The sequence below is a fragment of the Aulostomus chinensis genome, chromosome 3 (genome assembly GCF_037954235.1).
Source record: "Aulostomus chinensis isolate RoL2024-O1b breed Wild chromosome 3, RoL_Achi_v1.0, whole genome shotgun sequence".
NCBI lineage: Eukaryota > Metazoa > Chordata > Actinopteri > Syngnathiformes > Aulostomidae > Aulostomus > Aulostomus chinensis.
Genome location: NC_141322.1, coordinates 23,172,265 through 23,193,067, shown reverse-complemented (window position 1 = coordinate 23,193,067; position 20,803 = coordinate 23,172,265). Strand labels below are relative to the sequence as shown.

General features: G+C 42.2%; 1 protein-coding gene across 3 annotated transcripts in view; it reads right to left on the bottom strand.

Annotated features, from left to right (window-relative positions):
• Positions 1-841: 841 nt before the first annotated feature.
• Positions 842-20,803, bottom strand: part of LOC147268308 (mitogen-activated protein kinase kinase kinase 12-like) — a 25,818-nt gene continuing 5,856 nt past the window's right edge. For 2 of the 3 annotated variants that reach the window (XM_086199777.1, XM_086199776.1), the window contains 13 exons: positions 15,753-16,279; positions 12,761-12,944; positions 12,310-12,501; positions 11,476-11,634; positions 9,061-9,219; positions 8,768-8,876; positions 6,504-6,613; positions 5,742-5,858; positions 5,287-5,424; positions 4,444-5,155; positions 3,672-3,739; positions 2,931-3,231; positions 842-2,741 (listed from right to left, as the gene is read on the bottom strand). In XM_086199777.1, coding sequence (XP_086055903.1) covers positions 2,655-2,741; positions 2,931-3,231; positions 3,672-3,739; positions 4,444-5,155; positions 5,287-5,424; positions 5,742-5,858; positions 6,504-6,613; positions 8,768-8,876; positions 9,061-9,219; positions 11,476-11,634; positions 12,310-12,501; positions 12,761-12,944; positions 15,753-16,239 — 2,823 coding nt within the window. In that variant the 5' untranslated portion in view covers positions 16,240-16,279 and the 3' untranslated portion in view covers positions 842-2,654. Of the gene's footprint in view, positions 2,742-2,930; positions 3,232-3,671; positions 3,740-4,443; positions 5,156-5,286; positions 5,425-5,741; positions 5,859-6,503; positions 6,614-8,767; positions 8,877-9,060; positions 9,220-11,475; positions 11,635-12,309; positions 12,502-12,760; positions 12,945-15,752; positions 16,280-17,959; positions 18,301-20,803 lie in introns of those variants that run through there. The other variant, XM_086199775.1, reaches the window with a different exon arrangement.

The window sequence follows — 20,803 nt, the reverse complement described above, 5'->3', positions numbered from 1 at the left end:
CAGCTTGTCTTGGGACTTGTCATCACTGAAGTACGAGTACACACAGATGAAGGTTTTACAGGTTGGATTTTTATTTTAAATGGTTTCTTAAATATATTTATTGTACAGTTACAATAATGCGGTATAAAAAAGCAAAACATTTCAGTCCACACAGAATTGTACCAGGCGGCATCATGGGATACACAAGCACCTCCATAATTGAGACACTAGAGGGCAGTAGTTTTGCTTCTTTTGGCAACTCTTATCCTTCATGAGGATGTCTAGCATAAAATTGGGGGACAATCAGTAAAAATGCTCAACTCAAACACCAGAGAACAGATGTTAAAAAGATGGAAGCTGCCATCTGTAGCTTATTGAGCGGGACCTGATCCCTTGTGTTAATGAAACAGGATGTGCTGTCATACAACAAGATTTAAGCGTGTGCCGGTGTTTAACTGTCAATGAAGGAGCCCTTACAGAAAGATGGCTGTCTCCCTTCATTGGCCAAGATTTGAGCTGGTGAGGACAAAGGGTGACCTTTCTGCACATGTGGACGTGTACAGCTTCATCTATGTTAATTTCTTAGGTCAGGACAGGAAACACAGGAACTCCCACATCTAATTTGAAGTGTGCCAACATTTTAGAGGTAGAAAATAATCAAACATTGTAATAATATGTCCCAAACATGGAGTAAGCCAAAGGTCATTTCTGTCGTGTTCTTTCTCATATATATATATATATATATATATATATATATATATATATATATATATATATATATATATATATATATATATATATATATATATATATATATATATATATATATATATATATATATATATATATATATATATCACACGAGCAAAACTACAGGTGTCACTGGAGTGTTTGTATTTATTGTCCACACGGTTTATTTTATCAAAAATGATCTAAGTTATAAAAGCATCTCTCTCTCTCTCCTGTGCTGTGGCCACGCATCGGTAAACTATCTTGTTTTAGAGTTATGTGTCTCTGTTGTACAGAAGCCCATTTACAGTATTAAAATAGGGGAAACAAATGTTGCGACGATAGAACATACTCCAATAGAATTATAATTTTGAGATACAAAGTGAGTACTGTTAGTAAGTCATTAGAAAGAAAATCTAAATTTTGAGGTAATTATTGGGAGATAATTATGAAATAGAAAATCAAGTTTAACTCGACATTTCCCCTTCACAAGGGAAAGATAAAATGTGTACCAAGAAAAAGGGAATCAAAGATGAAATTGTTAAAAAATTATGTCTTAATTGAAGAATTTGAAGTTGAAATTATGAAATAAAAAGCTATTGGAAGATAAAGGTAACTATCTTATTTCTAACATTTCCTAAATTGAGTAGTTGTGGTTGCCATGGTAAAGCCAACAAGGAGATGATGGGACCTCAGCCACTGGACTTCATGCTTACTAATTTTGACTTCTTGTCTCAAAATTATGGAACATGGGAACATTTTTCTATTCTGCAGCATAAGTATTTTTATTTTACTGGTCGAAATGGGCTTCCGTACAGTCGTCAGTCATTAAAAATCTTCCATCCTTTATCGAAGCTGTTGCTTCACTTCCTTCTGAGTCAGAAATTACAACAGTAGATTCAGATAGATTCTAGTAGTCTGAGGGGCTATCTATACTTTTTCAGAAGCATGCTTTATGATGCTATATACACCCCAAATGACCAAGAAGGGCTTTTCAAACTGGTTGTAATACAATAAGCAATACTAATGAAACAACACGTCTGCCCCGAATGAACGGTAACGGTTCTTCTGACCTGTGAGCAGACATATTGCTTTTTCTTTGTTCACGTTCCTCCGCCGTTTATGTGTTTTTTGATGCTCAGACATGAACAGCAGCTACCGTACATTCCACCACTGTAAGCTTTTTGAGGTTCCATCAGAATATCGCTACCGCAGTAGAAACATCAGCACCTTTACATTATACAATCTCGACATTTAAAAAAAAATTTGTTCATTTTACAGCGTCACATATTTACACACACAGAAGTAGAAAATGGCAATATAATCTATGACACCCATATAAATTAAAAAAATGTAAACACAAATGAAATAAAAACATGTTTTAAATGTCATTGGATTTGCTGTAAAAGAACAATAAATTAGTAAGTGCATAATAATTATAGAGGATATGATGCAACGGGGAAATCAGTACATTTCAGAAAGTAAGTGCAAGCAGCAACATCAGTAGCAGTGAAAATATTATAGAAGCCCTGATTTGATTTGATCATCATGACATTTTGTTGAAATATGACACACATAAGATGACACATGTTCTCATAAGAGATAAAAATACAAACTGACATAAAAGTGACACTAACGGACGGTTGTAGCTGGCCTCTTCAGACTGAGGTCTGTGTCGCTGAGGAGTCATTTGAATTGTTGTATGTCCATACATTGTTCTGTCAGCTCAGATAATTCACATCCACATCAATCCATGTTTTTTTCCAGTTCTTTCACTGTTTTTGAGAACAACACTCACCAGTTTCCAATTTTGTCTTCCTGCTCGGGAAGAGGGAGGAAAGTCTTTGTTTCCTGGTGGCCCTGATCATGAAACAGTGTGTTTGCAGGAGTGAAAGAGGTATTCACAAGCCGATCTGCAGATTTGAGTGGGTTGAGGTGCCATGTTTTCACCAGTTGGTAGAAGGTTGGCTGGGCTCCACACTGCCTGAGTGGTCCAGCTCGGCGCTGTCACAGTCCGAGTCATCGTACAGGCCCTGGCAGAGAGCAAACATGATCAGTTAGAAAAGCGACATCATTTTGAAAATTGGTCAAATTTATTTTGTTTGTTTGCTTTTGTCCTTATCTTGGTCACTGGCTGCCATTGTAAGAACACTTTATGAAAATACACTTGCTTGCTATCTAAAGAGGATAGATCACCTTTCCTCCTCTGTGACATTGCGTACCTCATAATTATGGTCGTTAGTGGCAAGCTGGGTCTTGACTTGTCGTAGAACAGCTTCCTTCTCAGACAAACCATCAGAGCCCAGCTGGGTCGGGTCAGATGGGTCAGCAGGAATCTCCGAACCCTGAGACAGCAGGTCGTCGCTCTTATCATCCAGACGCTCATCTGTATTGGTGCTGACCACATCAGGTGTGCCGCTATGGGAGTGGTCAGTGGTGTTTCCCTCCTCGCCATCGGAGACTGACAGGTTCTCAGAGCTGAACGTTGACAGGGACTGACATTTGGTCATGCTAACGGTACGCCTGAGAGGGAATGAAGCAGGAAAGAATAGAAATATTCTTGACCCAGGCGTGTCGGGATACTGCTGATGATCATGATGGACAGTCATTATTGACATTGTCTTCATAATACATGTGCAAATATTGCCAATAACAATCTAGTCAAACTTAGACATATCAATGCCAACAAAAGGGGTTCTGAATACTGCGTTATTCCTTTTTTAAATTATATTCTATTTGTCGAAACTCTGCACACTATACACATGTAATCACTTATTCTGTCTGATTAACCTTCTGTTAAAGGGATTTAAAGCTGAGTGGCGATGAAGACATCAAGCTCTATAGGTTGAATTTCCAGTCTAGTATTTCTCACGGCTGAGAGCTGCAACAAACACAGTCGTTTACCCAGAGACAGTGACACAGAAGGAATGCAAATGCGTGTGATGCGTTTGAGCGACACGAACCGTCTTCTTGGCAACTCCACTTCACTGTCCACTTCACCTTCCTCTTCCTCTGATGACACCCCACGTCTCTGAGAAACATCGACAGTAAAATGTGAAACAGCAGTGTTTCACACTACACTACCCACAATCCTGCTGTAACCTCCCCTGCCTTCTGCTGAGATATGATACAATGACTCTGCGGGTGCTTACTTGGTATGGTAGATTGTATACTTTTCTTTTTGTGGGTTTGAGAACATATTGAGTGTGAGATTTCAGCTCACACATATTCAATAGACAGTGGATTCAACTGCAGACCTGCTACTTATTTTCTAGTTAAGTGGTGTGCAATTGAAGCACTTGAATGTAATCTTTCCATTGCACTGTAATTTTGATGATTTATCCTTATTGGTGTCATTTAAACATGAACACAGTGACTCAATACTTGCTGTTTAACAGAACCTTTCTTACAGATGTTTCATCAACTAATGCACACATATTTTCATCCTGCTTTCCTCTGAAGAGCATGAATGACGCTCGATTGGAATTCATTTCTCTGCTGATGGGAAGCTTAGATTAATTCCTAAAAGAAACACTGATCTCAACAATGTCAGACCCAGTTAGAGACTGACTGAACCTGATACAACCAGGCACAGCTGGGTTTATTGGTTAAGTGGGTATTAATCTTTGCTCTGTGTTGAGTGGCTGGGGACTGTTACTCCATTGCATAGTTCCTGTCACATAAAATGACCCAAAATATAAGAAATAAGAAACTGGGTCCCATATGTCACCTTACCTGGCTGCGTGTGACTGCTGCCCTGTAGAGCAGGGCTGCAGGTGTGAGGCGTTGACTTCTGGGTGAGCGTGTGATCACTGTCCCCTCCTCCTTTTCCTCGCCGTCATGAGGAACACGAGGGTTCCCAATTACAGACGCCCTCCCTGCAGCAGCTCCCCGGCCACACGGTGAGTCAGGGCTGCTGGAAAAGGGTATAGATGCTGCATCTTCGCTAGGTGTGTCGCTGCGTGGAGGTGTTTCTGCTAGGTCATCAGTCCCTACACCCACATCTGGCCCCTCCTCCGATCCGCCAGTACCTCTGCTCTCCTCCAGACCGGCTGAGGCACTCTGGCTGCCTGCTCTGTCCAACCCCGACCTCACCTGCCCCTTCCTCCGGCCTTCAGCCTCCAAGGTGGTTGAAATGAGATCAGGGCTAGAGGAGGACATCTTTTTCAGGAGCAGGTCATGCTGCAGACCCCTGAGGGCTGCACTGGGGTCAAGGTGCTGCTTGCTGCTGGGAACCGATGAGGTGACGTTGACCATTGCTAAAGAAGAAGAAAGGGTTGCCTTCAGCTGAGCCAAGTCCCCGCTGCTGCCCTTGCCAGCTTTTCTGTAACGCGGTTTTCCTCGGCGTGAGCGGCCAGGGGATGTAGAGCCCTTGTTGGGTATTGTGACTTGGGTCATGGACGAATCCAGTTTGGGAAGGATCACCTCTGACTTTAGTAAGTCTGGCCTGAAAAGACAAGGAATCAATCAGGAATCTTCTCAGTTCTTAAAAATGCATCCAATAAATCCATTACTAGTTGACTTCCTGCATTGGACATATTGACAGCCGTCCCTGTAAAAGTCTAAAGAATGACTCACCTCTTGCTGTGCGAGGGCAGTTTCTGAGGTACGTTGCGTCTCTTCATGAGTTTCTCCATGGAGTTGGAGGAGGCGGATTGTCTGGACATGTGGTGTTTGAAGCAGCCGGGATACTTCTTGTCCAGTGACTGCTCCCTCCTGACGTCAAACACACAGCCAGTATTCATTTAATGGATGTAGAACGATACACGGCGAGACAGAAGAGACCACTTAGTTACATGCAATAGCCCTGTGCCTAGAGGGGATGGCAATTCCCTTCACATGATGGATGAATTTCCTATGTTGTTTCATTATAAAAGCAATAACAGTGTTTGCTGATGGATAGCTAGCTATTACAACAAGGTATTTGAATACTACAAGCTCTACTTTTCCTGTTACAGAGAAAGTAAATGTGCTCCTGCATCTCCTTGATTTGTACCTATTTTTAATGTATTGATAAATGTGAGTTTCCATACTTGAGCAGCTCTTTCTCTTTGATTTCCAGCTGCAGCATGATAGCATTGAGCTCCATGTAGAGGTTGTTGGCTCTCTCCAGTTTTCTCTCGTAATGCTCCCGGATATCCAGAGCATGTCTGTGGGGACAGAAAACTGATTTAACTATTGATCTGTTATTTATCTAGAGCAGTCGTCACCAACTTTTTCTTCCTTGAGATCAACAGATGTGAAAAAAAAGGTTGATGAAGGGAACATAATGGGACACAATGATAATGGGATTTCCATTTTCCTTTTCCTAATCTTATACTTATATAAGTTGATGCCAAAACATTTTTGAAAATGACTGTTCACATTTGCATTCAGCCGGCCTAAGACCACTTATGTAGCCTGATAAAGCTCCAGTCATACTTTTCACACTAATTGTACACTGTACACAGTACCAGTAGAGGTGCCTCATCTGGCCTCTCCATAATAGACCAGTTCACAGTCTGGGGACCCAATTTTCATCATTTTAACTGCCTCAGAGTAACTTGGACACAATGGTGTTAAATATTCCCATTGGGACGTACAACAGTACTGGCTAGCAATATTGTTATTCATGGCTGTTTTGTCCATATCGGAAAACAATTTATCTACACTACATAAAGGTGCATCTTTGGTGTCAAAGATGTGCTTGATGTGTCTTGAAGGCCGACCTATCACGATAGACAAGTTGGTGACTTCAAATATCAACCTTCCTGCAAACAAGTCTGACATCATTTGTGATCCTCCCTGTATCTCACCTCAGTTCTTCCCTGCGTCGTTTGATCAGCTCCTCGTCCAGCCTGTGAAGACACGTCCCCTCAGATTTGATCTTCTCAAAGTGGTGCCTGACCTCGTCCCTCCATTCCGCCTGGGGGGGGGGGGGGGTTCACAAAACACATCCGTCAGAGCAGGTAATAATGACCTCATCAATCACCTCACCAATAAGATGAAAAGAATCATTCATACTGGCAGGAAAATTAGTCTCTAGGGTAAAAATAAAAGAAGTGTCCTCCTTGTCACCGTATAATATTTACAATTTAGTTATAAAAAAGAGAGACACTTGGAGGCTGCCGCTTTCCTAAATTTGCAGCAGGGACAATAAAACTGATTGATAACAAAATAAATGACACTGCGGCACTACGGTTTAAAAAGCCTAGTGGTTTGTAGGAGGACTGGGCTTTATGCATATCATTAAATTAAAACCCATTAAGCTGTTTGATGAAGATCGATACTCGGGGAGCAAAACTGAACATGAACTGACATGACACGAGGACACACACACACACACACACACACACACACACACACACACACACACACACACACACACACACACCAAAAAAGCAGTGTGGGCATTTTCATACACACAGCAAATCGTGACAGTAGTTATCTGATATATGTGTGTGTGTGTGTGTGTGTGTGTGTGTGTGTGTGTGTGTGTGTGTGTGTGTGCGCACGCATGAGTGATGCTCCTCTTATTAAGCTAATGGACTCTGCGTGCACTCTTCAATATCTCCAGTCCCTTCTTTCTCTCTCTCTCTCTCTCTCTCGGCTCCCTGCCATTAAAGAAATCAATACACTCATGCAGCAAATACTTCTCTCTAACGTCACAAGAAAAATCCATTATGGGGCCAAGAGCAGGGAAACTAGGGAGGTGTGTGTGTGAGTGTGTGTGTGTGTGTGGGGGGGGGGGGGTAAAGGATCAAGCATAAGTGGGTAGAGCATTTTGCATCAGGAGATTTAACTGCAGGAAGAGGTTACATCTTGCTGCACAGAGTCTCTGAGTGTGTTTCAAGTGTGTCGCATGATTTTCCAGTTTAAAATAGATCTGTGGCCCATGGCTGAATAAAGACATTTCATACTTTGCTAAGTCTCCCATCCCTCATCTGCTACTCTTCCCCGGCCCAATCACAGGCAGCCACACACACCCTCCTTCACCATCACACGGACCTCCTCTTTGATATGATGTAGTTTGAAAAGGTTCTCGCTTTGATGACAAAGCAGCAGTGTCACGTGACAAACCAAGAAAGACGGTGGATTGAAAGGAAGTGTATTATTAGTGGGCGCCTGAGAAGCAGCTGCGCTGCTTTTAGTTACTGCAGTAGACTGGAAACAAAGGTCAGGGCTTTGACAGCAAGGGGATAAGACTGGATGCTGTTGATGGTTGAGGTTTTCAAGTAGAGAGACATACAGAGCTCATCTAGAAGCCTCACCTAATGTCAATCTTAATGACAGTCATTGTGTTTGACTAGGAGACTGGCAAGGACAATGACTAGATTAGTTTAGTTCACTTAGAATAGTAAATGGAGTGGATGGAAAATGTTAGTATACTTAAAGAGTCATCAAATAGATAAGGTGCAGGATCTTGGTTTCTCCATAAGTAATTACCCTCATCCTCTCGAGCAAAGTCAACCATGATTAGTAGTAACCGTAGCTCTTCTTGTTGCAGATGTCTAGTTTTAGTGGCTAAATTTATATCTGAGCTTTTTAGGCGTTGCATCAAATCACCAAAGCTTGCAGTTTTGTCAAAAACGTAGATCACATTATGTGTCTGACTCTGAAACGAAGATGTGTTGTGTTTTTAAGCTGTCATTTCATAGCACAACCATAGTTCCCCTGATGCAGGTAAAGGCAGTTTTGCAGAAAACTGTGTTTCTCACAAACACACACACACACACACACACACACACACACACACACACACACACACACACACACACACACACACACACAGGAGAGAGAATGGTATCGATCTCCCTGTCTGGTTCTGGCAGGGTAGCCAGTAAGTGTAGTTCCCAAAAAAGTTGTTGTGCTTCTTTACATCTCCACCTTTTTATCTTTTGCTTGTAACGAACTTTGAATTAATGACACAGTGCAACATAAATAGACTTGCACTTCTCTCACTTCTTGCTCATCTCTCCACAGTGTCAATAAAGCTTTAAAAAGAATTAAGTTAACACAAACCTGTTCTTTACATATACAAATAGGTTTTGAGGACTTCTGAGGCACAAAGGATGCATACCTGTGACTGAAAGTAGGTTTCTTGTGGGGTGGACAGGATGTCTGCTGAAGCGATGTCCAGATGCAGGAGAATCTGTCGAAATGAGGGTCTGTTTCTGGGTTTGCAGTTCCTGTAAAAAGTTCAAATAAAAGCTTTGTAAGAAAATAATCATTCACTTCCTGTGCTATTCTACGTTCTTTTGCTTTTTTTCCCTCACATTACCAATTTCAGTCATCTTCATTTTAGTGTCCCACTGCTAACCCCTTTCCTTCCCTCCTGTCTCCCTCCTCACCCTCCTCTCCCTCCCTGCTCACCAGCATTGCCTCAAGAGCAGTTTGAAGCTATCAGGACAGCTGTCAGGAACAGGCAGCTGCAGGCTGTTGTTTCCGACCCCCCAGATGATAGCGGAGGAGTCCACGTCCTTGTAGGGCACCTCTCCTGTCAGCATCTCCCACAGCACGACACCGAACGACCTGCAGAGGAGAGGGACACCTTATATATTTACTTCCAGACGCACAGATGAAATGTGTGTGGGTTCTTGACAGTCTTCAAGGGGGCCATCTGCAATATGAGGAAAAGTTTCTTAACACTTTTATTTAAAATGATTTAAAAAATATCTATCTATCACAGCACCACTGGGCAAGCATTTAATCATTTTAAAATATTTTCCTTAATTTTATGACTGATTCAATAAGATTTCATTTCTGATATTTAGTTAACAACACAGTAAAAATATGAACAGCTGGTTAAAGATTAGTCAGAGTTCTGCCCAAAATACGAAACAACTCAGTATTTCCATTGATGAGTTTGGGGTCGGTCTTTGTTTTGTAGGGCACCGGGAGAGCAGCCCCATGGGAAGGTCAGGTAACTACAAAGAGTCTGTTGTTGGTGACTCCTTGGGTTGCCATGGTAACCATGTATCCAAGGCACCAAAAGCATCACACACAGCATTGAAGAGGAGCGTGATCTCGTGTTTACATGTTATGATTTATGATGATGGTTGATGAATCGTAACTATAACATTTGTTTGAGTAGAGTATAACAGTCATTTAGTGTATGAAAACACTCCATTCAAATACTAATTAAAGTACTACAGGGGAATTAAGAATACAGAAACAATCCCCGCAAATTCTGAAACACTGAAATCAACATATAATTGACATAATTCATCTCTCGGACTCTCAGAGTTCTATAGTAAATTTGTTGTATTATAACTATATGTTACACGAAGTGACAGTCAGTCGGAAAAATCCCTCGTGATGGATATGCACTGAAGTAAGTGACATTATCTTCTGCAGTGTAATATTGGTTTCATATGTTTTTTTAAGCCACGCTCAAGGTGGATTTTCGGCACAGTAAAATCAGTTGTGGTTTTCAGGTGTTGTATCCTTATGATTTTGAAGATCTGTAGTTTTTCCTGCAGTTACTCCTTTAAGTGTTTTTTGAGTGAAGGTTTCGACAACTATTGAATGAAATTTGTTACCTAAACATAATGTTTATCTGAACATGTTTAAGATGGATACAAATATTCACCTTTGAATATCGTGTATGGTCTCTCCTCCGGAAAAATTAACTTTATAAATTTCAAAATAACGTTTGTAAAGTTGTATTGAAGTGATATATGTTAAGGTATGAGATTAGAGCAAGGCGTTTAATTGGTTGGATGTAATTCACGTTTTAAAATACGGTTTAAGAGATGGCAGCACACAATTATCATGAAGCGCCATCTCTTTGGTCTGGAATACGTTGAGTTTTGCAGAGTTCGATTGTTGAGCAAACACCTTTCCGCTGTTGAGTACATCTAAAGGCAGCAGCACAGCTAATTTATTCCAGCCTCTCAAACGGAGGCACACAGCCAAATGGGAAAAGTGCTTCGCGCAGCGAGTAGCAAAGATGGTGTCTGCTCCAAAACACCCACTAAAAGCAGGTAACACATCATTTTCCAATAATACTCAAAGATAAGAAAGGACTCCAGTCGAAAGACTTGACAGCTGTGTGTGCATGCTGTCCTCATAAAGCTGAAACTCATTTTGTCTTGTAGTTGTTTTTTAAAAAAAATCTATTTAAATCATAAATGGGGTGTGGAAAAATCAAATATTTAATTTTCAGGCCATATCACTCAGCACTAGTAGAAACATGAGCTAAATGAACACATGCAACATCAGCAGCCTCTTCCTCTCATTCTCTCATTTTGTAGCCTGACAACTTGCAAGCAATTTACATACATTTAAACAAAACTATACACTATACACCCATGATATGCTTTCATTGTGCATCAAAAGCTTTTTAATCCTATTTTCACTTCGCTGCTAATGCACTGCTGGCCCTGGGCCAAACCACCCACAGGATTGGAAGGTTATTGCAGCCTCTCTTGAGCACTGCAGCATCTGGCAAATCAATTATTAAATTAGCCAGTGCTCCTTTCAGGACGGAGAGGAGAGTGATGGAGGGATGCGGGGATGGAGAGTGAGAGGCAGAATGTAGTGGGGGGAGACATGGATGTAGCACAGGGCAAAGCATCAGTTATGGCAGAGGCCCTATAGAATTTCATGTAATGAGATATCGAACATAATACATGATAGATATTCTTGAAATAGGATCCTGTGTACTGTAGCAGGCTGCAACTAATAAGATTGTATGTTGATTCACTGACAGATAAGACAAATCATATGGGAAATTACAAAGGTTCACAAAGGCAAAAGGACAATTTAGAAGGTTATGACACCTACCAAATATCCACCTTCTCTGAAACTGGCTCATTGCGTATAACCTCCGGGGCCATCCAGGCCACCGTACCGGCAAACGACATCTTGGTGCTTTTGTCGCTGAGCTCTTTGGATGTGCCAAAATCAGAGATCTTCACTGCATCATCGTAGGTGATCAGCATGCTGAAATGAATCATTGCATATCATTTGTTGGGCTATTAGTCTGTGATAACACATTTCAGCAGTTACGTAAGAAAATTCTCAAAGAACAGAGAAATCCAGGGAGAGTTTGTAACCTCCATTTCAACCACAAAGTGAGTTCAAACAAAATGGTTAAGACCTCACTGCAGGTCAAAGTCCTTTCATGATCAGCTCAAAGTTTTACCTTTACCGTGGGGTTTCACTGGATGATAAAAAGCATAAAACTTACTGTCCTAAAAATTGCATTTAGATGAAAATAAGGAATCATCCATCCATTTTTTTATACCGCTTATTCATTAATGGTCATAGGGGCGGGGGGGGGGGGGGCTGAAGCCTATCCCAGCTGACATTGGGTAGGGGCAGGCTTCTACATGGATGGGTCGCCACTCTGTTGCAGGGCCATCAGGAGCAATTAGGGGTTCAGTATCTTGCTCAAGGATACTTCGACATGGTCACTGGGTAAGTGAGGATCAAACCAGCGACCCTTTGGTTGCTAGACAGCCACTATACCTCTGAGCCATGCCGCCCCTGATAAGGAATCATGAATTCCTTTAAGAGTGAACCTTTTCCCGACCAGCAAGTCAGCAACACCAAACAACCAAAAGTTAATCATTCAGTAATCATCCAGTGAAGGTACTGCAGGTCCAAACCACTCACTTTGGTGACTTGAGGTCTCTGTGGATGATCTTGTGGAGGTGAAGGTAGTTCATGCCCCCGGCGATGCCCATGGCCCAGTCCATGAGCAGGGAGGGAGTGATCTGGCGGCCTGCTCTCAGCACCTCGTAAAGCTGTCCCTGGGCACAGTACTCCATGATGATGCAATAGCATGGCGCCTGGGTACAGATACCTCTGACAGGTTGGAAAAGTATGAAGGGTACGTTAGAATAGCTCATGCTGGAGTGAGTTATTAATGGAAAACAAGAGTTTTAATGCAGCTTCTGTTTATCAAAAGCCCACTTGTGCAATTCAGAGCTAAATTTTGAGTAACTAGTAATGCCATTCTATGCAGACGGTACTTGAAGAAACAAAGAATGATGGATTTGTTTAGGATTCATCTCTTGAAGGAGCTTGCCAAACCAACTATCTTTGAAATGATAATTTCACTAACTTGAAGGTGATGATGTTGGGATGTTTCAGCTTCCGCAGATGCTTGATGTCTGTCTCTTTGATGTTCCTCACTTTCTTCACAGCCACTTCCTGTCCGTGAAGTTTGCCCAGAAAGACTGCACCCTGGGCGCCGCTGCCGACCCACTGTAGGTCTGATATCTCCTCAAATGGGACCTCCCATGTCTCTGAGGTTGGGGAGAAGGGACAAGGCAAAGTAATTAATTGCACCAACTGAAGTGACAGAGCTGACCTGTGATCTCAAGTGATATTCATAGCAATAGGAAACTACACCTAGCTGTTCCTGTGAACAAACCTTTATTGCAGACCATAACTTCGACTTTCAGTGTAAATATTTTGTAGGCAGAGATCTGGCTATATGGACAGCCATATTGGTCAGTAGAAACAAGTGCGTGTGTGTGTGTGTGTGTGTGTGTGTGTGTGTGCGTGCGTGTGTGTGTGTGTGTGTGTGAATGGGTAAAGCACTTTGGAGAAAAGTTGTATATAAATTCAATCCAATTACCATCTAGCACGCCATGAGGTTGACATTTGCGGTTCAGAGTGTACTGAGTTATTAAGATGAACATCATGACATTTATTGTTCCCTTACTGACTTATTGCTCATAATGAATTTACTAATGCTCCTCTTATTTCTGTCAGACCTTCTTTTCTTGTTCAGTAAAATAGTTTATCATCTGGATTAATGGTTCCTAGACTCTAAGTAGTAATGACATTTCAACAGGCCTTTCACATTTTTAATTTTATGTGAAATGTTTTGCGACAAAATTCCATATTGTCTCAAATTCATTTCAATATCTTTGGTTTCATGACCCAGCAAAAGATTAAATTTCAATCAGTCTTTTATTATTTTATTCACATTGTGAGCAAATGTACTGATGTTAAAAAGAAGAGCTTCAGAGAGCCATTTTTTTGCTGATGATGTAATGATATTACTGTATTAAATACATGTTTATATACCTTCCCCTTTGTCCCATATGCTGTTGTTTCATAGTTTTACTAGTACCATATGTTGTGTTGCAGTGTACTACAGCTGCATACTGCACGTGTAAACGCTAATGCAAAAAAATGATCTTTGGCTGCCATATACGTCCCAAAAAATATAGAAACATCGCAAATCATACTGAAGCTGCAGCTGGAAATTGTACATCTTATACATTTCAGACCCCAACATAAAGTTGCTGGAGACTCTTGGCTCCCGCTACCCTCTGCAGCTGCTGAAGCACAATATATTTTCACCAACTGTTTTTTAAAATATGTTTTCTGACAATTGTGCCAAAATCCGCAATTCTAAGTCCTTTTTTATCATTTTAAAAAAAAAATTGTAAATCACCCCACTACCCTTCATCTGTGTCTTGAGACCCTTGCTTTGGGAACCCCTGTCTTATACTACCAATAAACCTGTTGTAAGCCCTGCATTTAACAGTCAGCACTGAATTCAAGGAGCTATCATGTTCTTTATGAACCTCAACGTAACCTCAGACATGGGGCGTTGAGGCAGACAGACAGGGAGCTCTAATCTCTGGTGGGTAATTCTCCCTCAGCCTCCTAAATCCTGCTTAGTGCCTTTGTGGGGCCGATGCGAAACAGGGGTCCAAAGCTGAGATGGGGGAGTGTTTGAGGAGAGGGGGATTTAAGTGCCTAATGTAGAGAAGTGGAGGAGTAGTGACGGTGCTGGTAGTGTAAAGAAGGGATTCCCTGAGGGTCGACAGGCAGGGTCCATGTGGCTGAAGACAGCCTGTTAATACAGAGAAAATATAGAGCCTGCTTTGCTGCTGTTGAGGCAACCACGATTCAAACACATTTATCATATTAATCAGGATGATATGAATGATTAATGTTCTCCGGTGATTGACTGAGAACTCGGTCTCTAATGAGCCTTTCCACATTCACCTGCTACATCTCCTTGGATCTGCTGTGTTTGTTAAATTGAAGAAATTTAGCAGCAGGCATCACACAGTCCTTCAGAATCAACAAGGACAGGCAATTTTACTCCTCAGTATTGTGACACGGTGTTCCAAAGCATAAAACTTAATTCAGTCGACAGGCACTCAGTGTCAATACCCATATTTATTGCACTTTTAGAATATCTGTTTTGCCCCTGTCAGTGTGGGTGACTCCCTGAGCGCTGAGGAGAGGAGCAGCAGTGCAGATGGGCTACGAGCGATAAAAGCACAGGATGAAAAGGAGAGGAAAGGAGACAATGAGAGATGGTAGGAGGAGAAGGGGGGGCCATGGAAGTCAAATATAAAAGGGTAATAAAATATCAGAAGGTGATAAAGAGGAGGGTAGATAAATCTGCCACCTTATTGAGTGATATGTCATGCTGTATTTATTTCTTATCAAGTTTGACTTTGACATTTCATCTGACTTTATTTGTTTGCGTCAGTGCTGGATATCAAGTGTTTCCATTTGTGGATGTATGTATGTGTGTGTATGCGTGCTCCTGCTCGGGCGCATGCTCACATATGTGCGTGTGTCAGGTTAATAGAGATGAGAGGAGCAGGGTCAGAGCGTGGCTATGCATAATTCATGAGGCAGATTTGGCAGAGGAGTCCCAGGGGAGTTCTGCGCTATTGTAGTGGCTGCAGACATAAACAACACAGCGTCAGAGGGAGCTAGTTTCATTAGGGGGTAGAGGTGCAGGGAGGGAGGTGGGGAGGGTGCAAGCAGGCGAGCGGATGGGGGAAATATCAGGGGAAAATAAGTCTTTTGCAGCTTTGATAGAGTCTCTCTCTGGCTGCATCTCTTCATGTCAAGTGAAAGTGTTGTTTACAACATGGCCTTTGTGGGAGTAATTTTACAACCAACTGTTAAGTGTAATTAAAGTGGGGAAAATATCATTTCATTAGAATATCAAAGGTTCAGACTGCAATTAAAGAGTAGCTAGTGGTTGCTTTTATTGAAGCAACCACCAATTCCAGTGGGTGTTGCTGGAGTGTGCACTGAAATGGATTTGATTTGATGGCTAGACTTACCGTCCAGGTCATGTTTGTGCTCTGTGGAATACGCTTTGCCGATCATAGTCCAGACAGGCCGGAGACACCCAAACAAGCCCTCCAGAAAACCTCCTCCCCCTCCGTTAGACTGGCACTGTAACCTGGCATCGTCCACCTCGCCCCTGACCATGCTGTTGTTCGAGTCCTCCCCCTCTGTCCTTCTAGGACTCCCATCATGGTCGTGGATCTTCAGGATGCTGTTGGCAAAGTGATCCTGCTGTTCCTCACCTGGGGTCTGATTCTGCCCGGCTGTCTGTCCTTCACTTACACCACCACCGGGCTCAATAGCACCACCGGTATCTATGGAGAGGACGTTGCGAAGAACGCACTGGGTTGGGGTCAGGTCCATTTCTGGGGTGCAGGGTGTTTCGGCATCGAGCCGCCGAAAGGATGGGGGATCAGAAAGAGGCGTGTTGAAGCCAGAGAGGGAAGGAGACGGGGCACGGGGTTCGTGAATTAACGCCATGAGGGCCTATGGTCATCAGAACAAGGAAAGAACCGGGAGCCTTTGGATGGAAAAAGACAGAGAGAGAGAGAGAGAGGATGGAAACAAATCAAATCAAAGTTAAATCATTGCTCTTCACCTCTGGGAGACATGGCTGATTTAGCTGCATATTGAGTTTGTAGGAGAATGTCACCTCTGGATGATAATTTAGGTCTATTATAAGTGGAAACTGTAGCCATGGTTACTAAGTTATTATAAGTGACAGAGAAACTCAATGAAATACCTCTGATCCAAACAGCTACAGTAACAGCACAAGCAGGAAGGAACAATCCCCGCAGCTCGATGGCACACACACGTGCACAATGCTCATGATGTCTGGTTTAACTGGTTAGTCTTTTTGTTTTCTTGTGCCCTTATGTTTTTTCTACTTGAGTTTAAAATACAGTACAGGGTCTCACTACAAATGAGTAGGTAAGATGCAGTTTTAGAATATCACTGTGTATGGGACAGATATAAATAAGAAGTAGTGGGTCATTAAAACACACCACCACCGATTACTTGCTGCATCATTGGTGTTATGTTCCCAACTGACAGATGACTCACAGGTGAAGGTGAAAGTGATGCTCTGTGTAATGACGGGACCACTGACCTCTACTAACAAAGAGTTCTAATGGACGTCTGAGGATCTCAGCATCGAAATATGTGACAACCTTGTATAGTTGCCACAGCGTCAAAGAACCAGATGTCTTTTTATGTCTCACAAAACAAGATCTACTCCTCTTTCTTTCATTGGGAAAATGCTGATTTATTCCCATCTTGCAATCATTGAGCGAGCCACTGGTGCGTTAAAATGGATGAGATCAAATGATGTCTGTGCAGTAACAATTCTGCATTCTCCTCAAAGCTTGTCATTTCTCCAAGAACAGCAGCGTGTATACGCTCCACTGAGGATGACAAGTGTTCTGAAGTGATCCACTCCTTTGTGACCAGAGGGGACAGATTTACCTGCTTAGCAGACTAATAATGATATAAATAAAAACAACAGTAGCAGCAGCAGCAGCAGCAGCAGCAGCACGGATGTTGTTGTGACAAAATAAACATGGTTTCATTTTAAATGAGCCCCTAACATGAACAATGTCTGCTTCAAATTCATCTTTTAGTCTCTGTGAGGTACAAGTCGGATTTACTGACTCGTCTGTAGGACTCATATTTGGCCTAGTCGTGCATCAAATGTTCTTACAAATCATTATGGCTGGCCTACTGCGACAATTACTCTGAACTAATATGAATCTGAGCCATCAACCCAGTATTCGATACAGCCACCTACTGTATAACCTTCAATATTCATGGAATAAAGAGAGGGAATTCACCATGAAGTCTGCAGAAACTGGCCTCAATAAAATTTTCTGTGCAGAGAGAGAAACCCAATCACTGAGACACATCTGGCACCTCAAATCTGGAACAAGCCCACATCATCCACATTCGACTGATTCTGTCTGCTAATAGTCTTCCTGGCCCGGCTCCCCCTTTATTTATTCGTGGTATCAGCTGCAGGAGCGGCGAGAGCAGGCTACGCTCGGTTACAGGCCAGCGCATCGCCGATGTACCCTGCGCGCATCACCGCTTCTCCTACCAACCACCCAAAACACACCATTGCTGCTACCTCTAGTATAGTAAATAAGATGATGCGTTATCAAAGCTGCCATCTCCCAGTGTGACCGATACCAAATCTGGTTCCTACCTTAGAGCTGAGACATGAAGTCCATCGCTGGTGAGTGAAAATCCCACTTTTAGGGATCTAACCTAATAACCACCACCTAATAATTCTTCTTTTGTGGTTTTGTCAGAAGCCTACAATTAGTATCCAGCTTCCCCGGCTCCTCCTCCTCCTCCTCCTCCTCCACCCTGCATCCAGGAGGGTTCCTCCGCCGTCTCCTGAGTTTATTCCAGTGAACAGTAGACTGGTTCGCTTGTTTTCCTCCTACACCGCCGCCTTCTTTTCCATTCTCCTCTGAGGATGCGATATGTGCACACGCAGGAATTTATACGGCGACTGTATCTCACATGTAGTAAACAGAAGGGAGGGGAAGGAGGGAGGGGGGGGGTGAGGCAGGGTTGCTGCCCTATCAGAGGAGAAACGCGCGGTGACGAGCTCGGGCCGGTGAGTCGCGGGACAACCGCAGGTAAAGGGGTTTATGCGTGAGTGAGGCTATAAGCTCGGGCGGGAGGGGGGGGTCAGCCGGTATGTGAGGTGATCAAAATGATGTCATTCCCAAAGCATGCAGCATTCGACTGGACAGAACCGTGTAAATCCCTTGAAACCCTATTAACGCGCTCTGTATCGAGCGTAATTGGTGCATAATCTGCATGCGCGCATCCCGTCTGCCACACAGGAGCCTCGAAGGAAGGTCGTTTTTTATTATTATCGTCTCCAAATCTCCACTGACCCATTTCTCTGACATAAGAAGAGTGGGACCTACATGTGACTTTCCCCAGGCGCGATTAGTCTCCATCCGCCACTTAAATTAACCTGCATGAAGTAAAGTATCTCACATTTGGATGCTAGTTCTTCTTCAAGCTTTCAGTGGAAGACTTCAAGGTGTTAAAATTGCTGTAATCACACGATGATCTAATAATGAACTGTTTATTATTGTGTCATGCACCTGTCATGCAGCCTACATGGAACCATCATCTAAACCGATAAAGAACAAGAAAAGTAAAGGAACTGTTGCAACTTTTTCAGACTTGACAACTTCAAACTTTATACATCACTTAAACCATACCTAAGTCAGAATAAATAGCGATAACGAGGTCAAATTTGTTTTTTAAAACACAGATTTTAAGGTTTAGTTTAAGTGTTTGATGGAAAATATGAATCTAATATACATTTATGTGAAGGCTTGTGAAGCTATAGATCATATGTAATGAGATGACAAAACCATCCAGACTATATTTGAAAAATATAAATCTATTGTAGTGACATTGCAGAGGAAAACTTGATTATATGTTTGATTATATTTTCAAAATAAGGCAGTTTTTTTAATGCAACATGAATGCCAGTCAATGTTTGAGAGGCACAAGAAAGGTGACTGTTGTATACAGATAGATACATAAGGACATAAGAGTAAATAGGCAATTTTGTAAGTGCAATTGGATTTGACCAAAAATAAATTAGTCATAGATTATATTAAAATATAGAATATAACCAAATATTTGTTGAAAGCCACTTTTTTTGGCTGCGTCCATTTCAGGTGCACCATTTTGAATTAATCCAAAATTATTCACATTTCGTCATCCAATTTATTACATTACTAAGTAAACTGCCGTGTAACTTCAGTAACTGTCCACATACAGTGGAGCAGCATGAATCCACATTCATGTCAGGGAAATCCTGTTGGAATTCCAGCTGCCAGTTGAACTCTGCGGGCCCATTGGGGGATCATATAATCACTGTAAACACGGGAGAATGGTCCAAGAGTCAAACTATTTGGCCGACATGGAGAAAGACGTGTTTGTGTAACAGCTTGGCATCCTACGACTGAGCTGTGTGTTTACTGGGAGTCTAATGGTTGCGGCGACATGACCCTTTTTGAGTGCTAAATCCAAATCCAGGCCTTATCTCCCAGATTAAGCCTGTGTTGGGTTTAAACCCCCAACGATGACCTCATCCTGCTGTTTCTAGACGGAGGGGGAAACCCTAACTAGTGCACGAACCATGTGAGAAACAAGCACTCAGAGCACCCCCTCCTTCCTTTCTGCTGTGCTCAATGAAAAAATAATCACTGCACTGACTGAGTTTTTAAACCTCCAATGAAAACCAGTCAGTAAAAACTGACTGCATTCTTCCATCGTTTAAGACCTTAAACAAGAAAAAAAAAAAGTTCAGCATGGAGGTTTCTACAGACCAAAAGGGAACAGCAAGCAAAAACAAAATGATACTGGACATATTTTCAATACGAATAACATGTTCCCAATTAATAATTCATCTATGCTTTCCAAAAGTATGGTTTATTCTTCGATATTGTTGGTTTTAATGTCAGATGAAATAGAATTTGTGCAAGAACTCAAAAAAATACTCTCACTATTCTGTCTGGAGGCAATCTGAATGGAGCTGCACACTTTCTTTCTATCTTTTTTTTCTCCCCAAAGTTTCCTCATGATTTATTCATTGGTGCTTGTAGTTGTAGGAGGGCTCCTCATCATGGATGTGAAGCCTCACGAGGATCAATGCTGCTGCTGCTGCTGCTGCTGCTGCTGCTGCTTGGTCTGTGACTACTCCACCAGAGTGCGAACTAAACACTGCAGGGTATCACGTCTTATCAGTTACGCCTGAAAGTGACGGCTTTTTCACAGTGGCTACCTGTTCATGTTAGAATCCAAATTAAAAATACCACATATATATTTTAACGGACAAAAGAAATGACAAGAAGCACAAGTGCTATCCACCTAAATGGCTTACATGAAATGCTGCATTGTTTGGCAACGTGCCTCGTAATCGGCAGGAGGGAATTGACAGAGACCTGCTGTGTAGGATGTTGTGAGGAATGCCAAGTGTTTAAATCTCTGTGCTTGAGACTATGAGTGT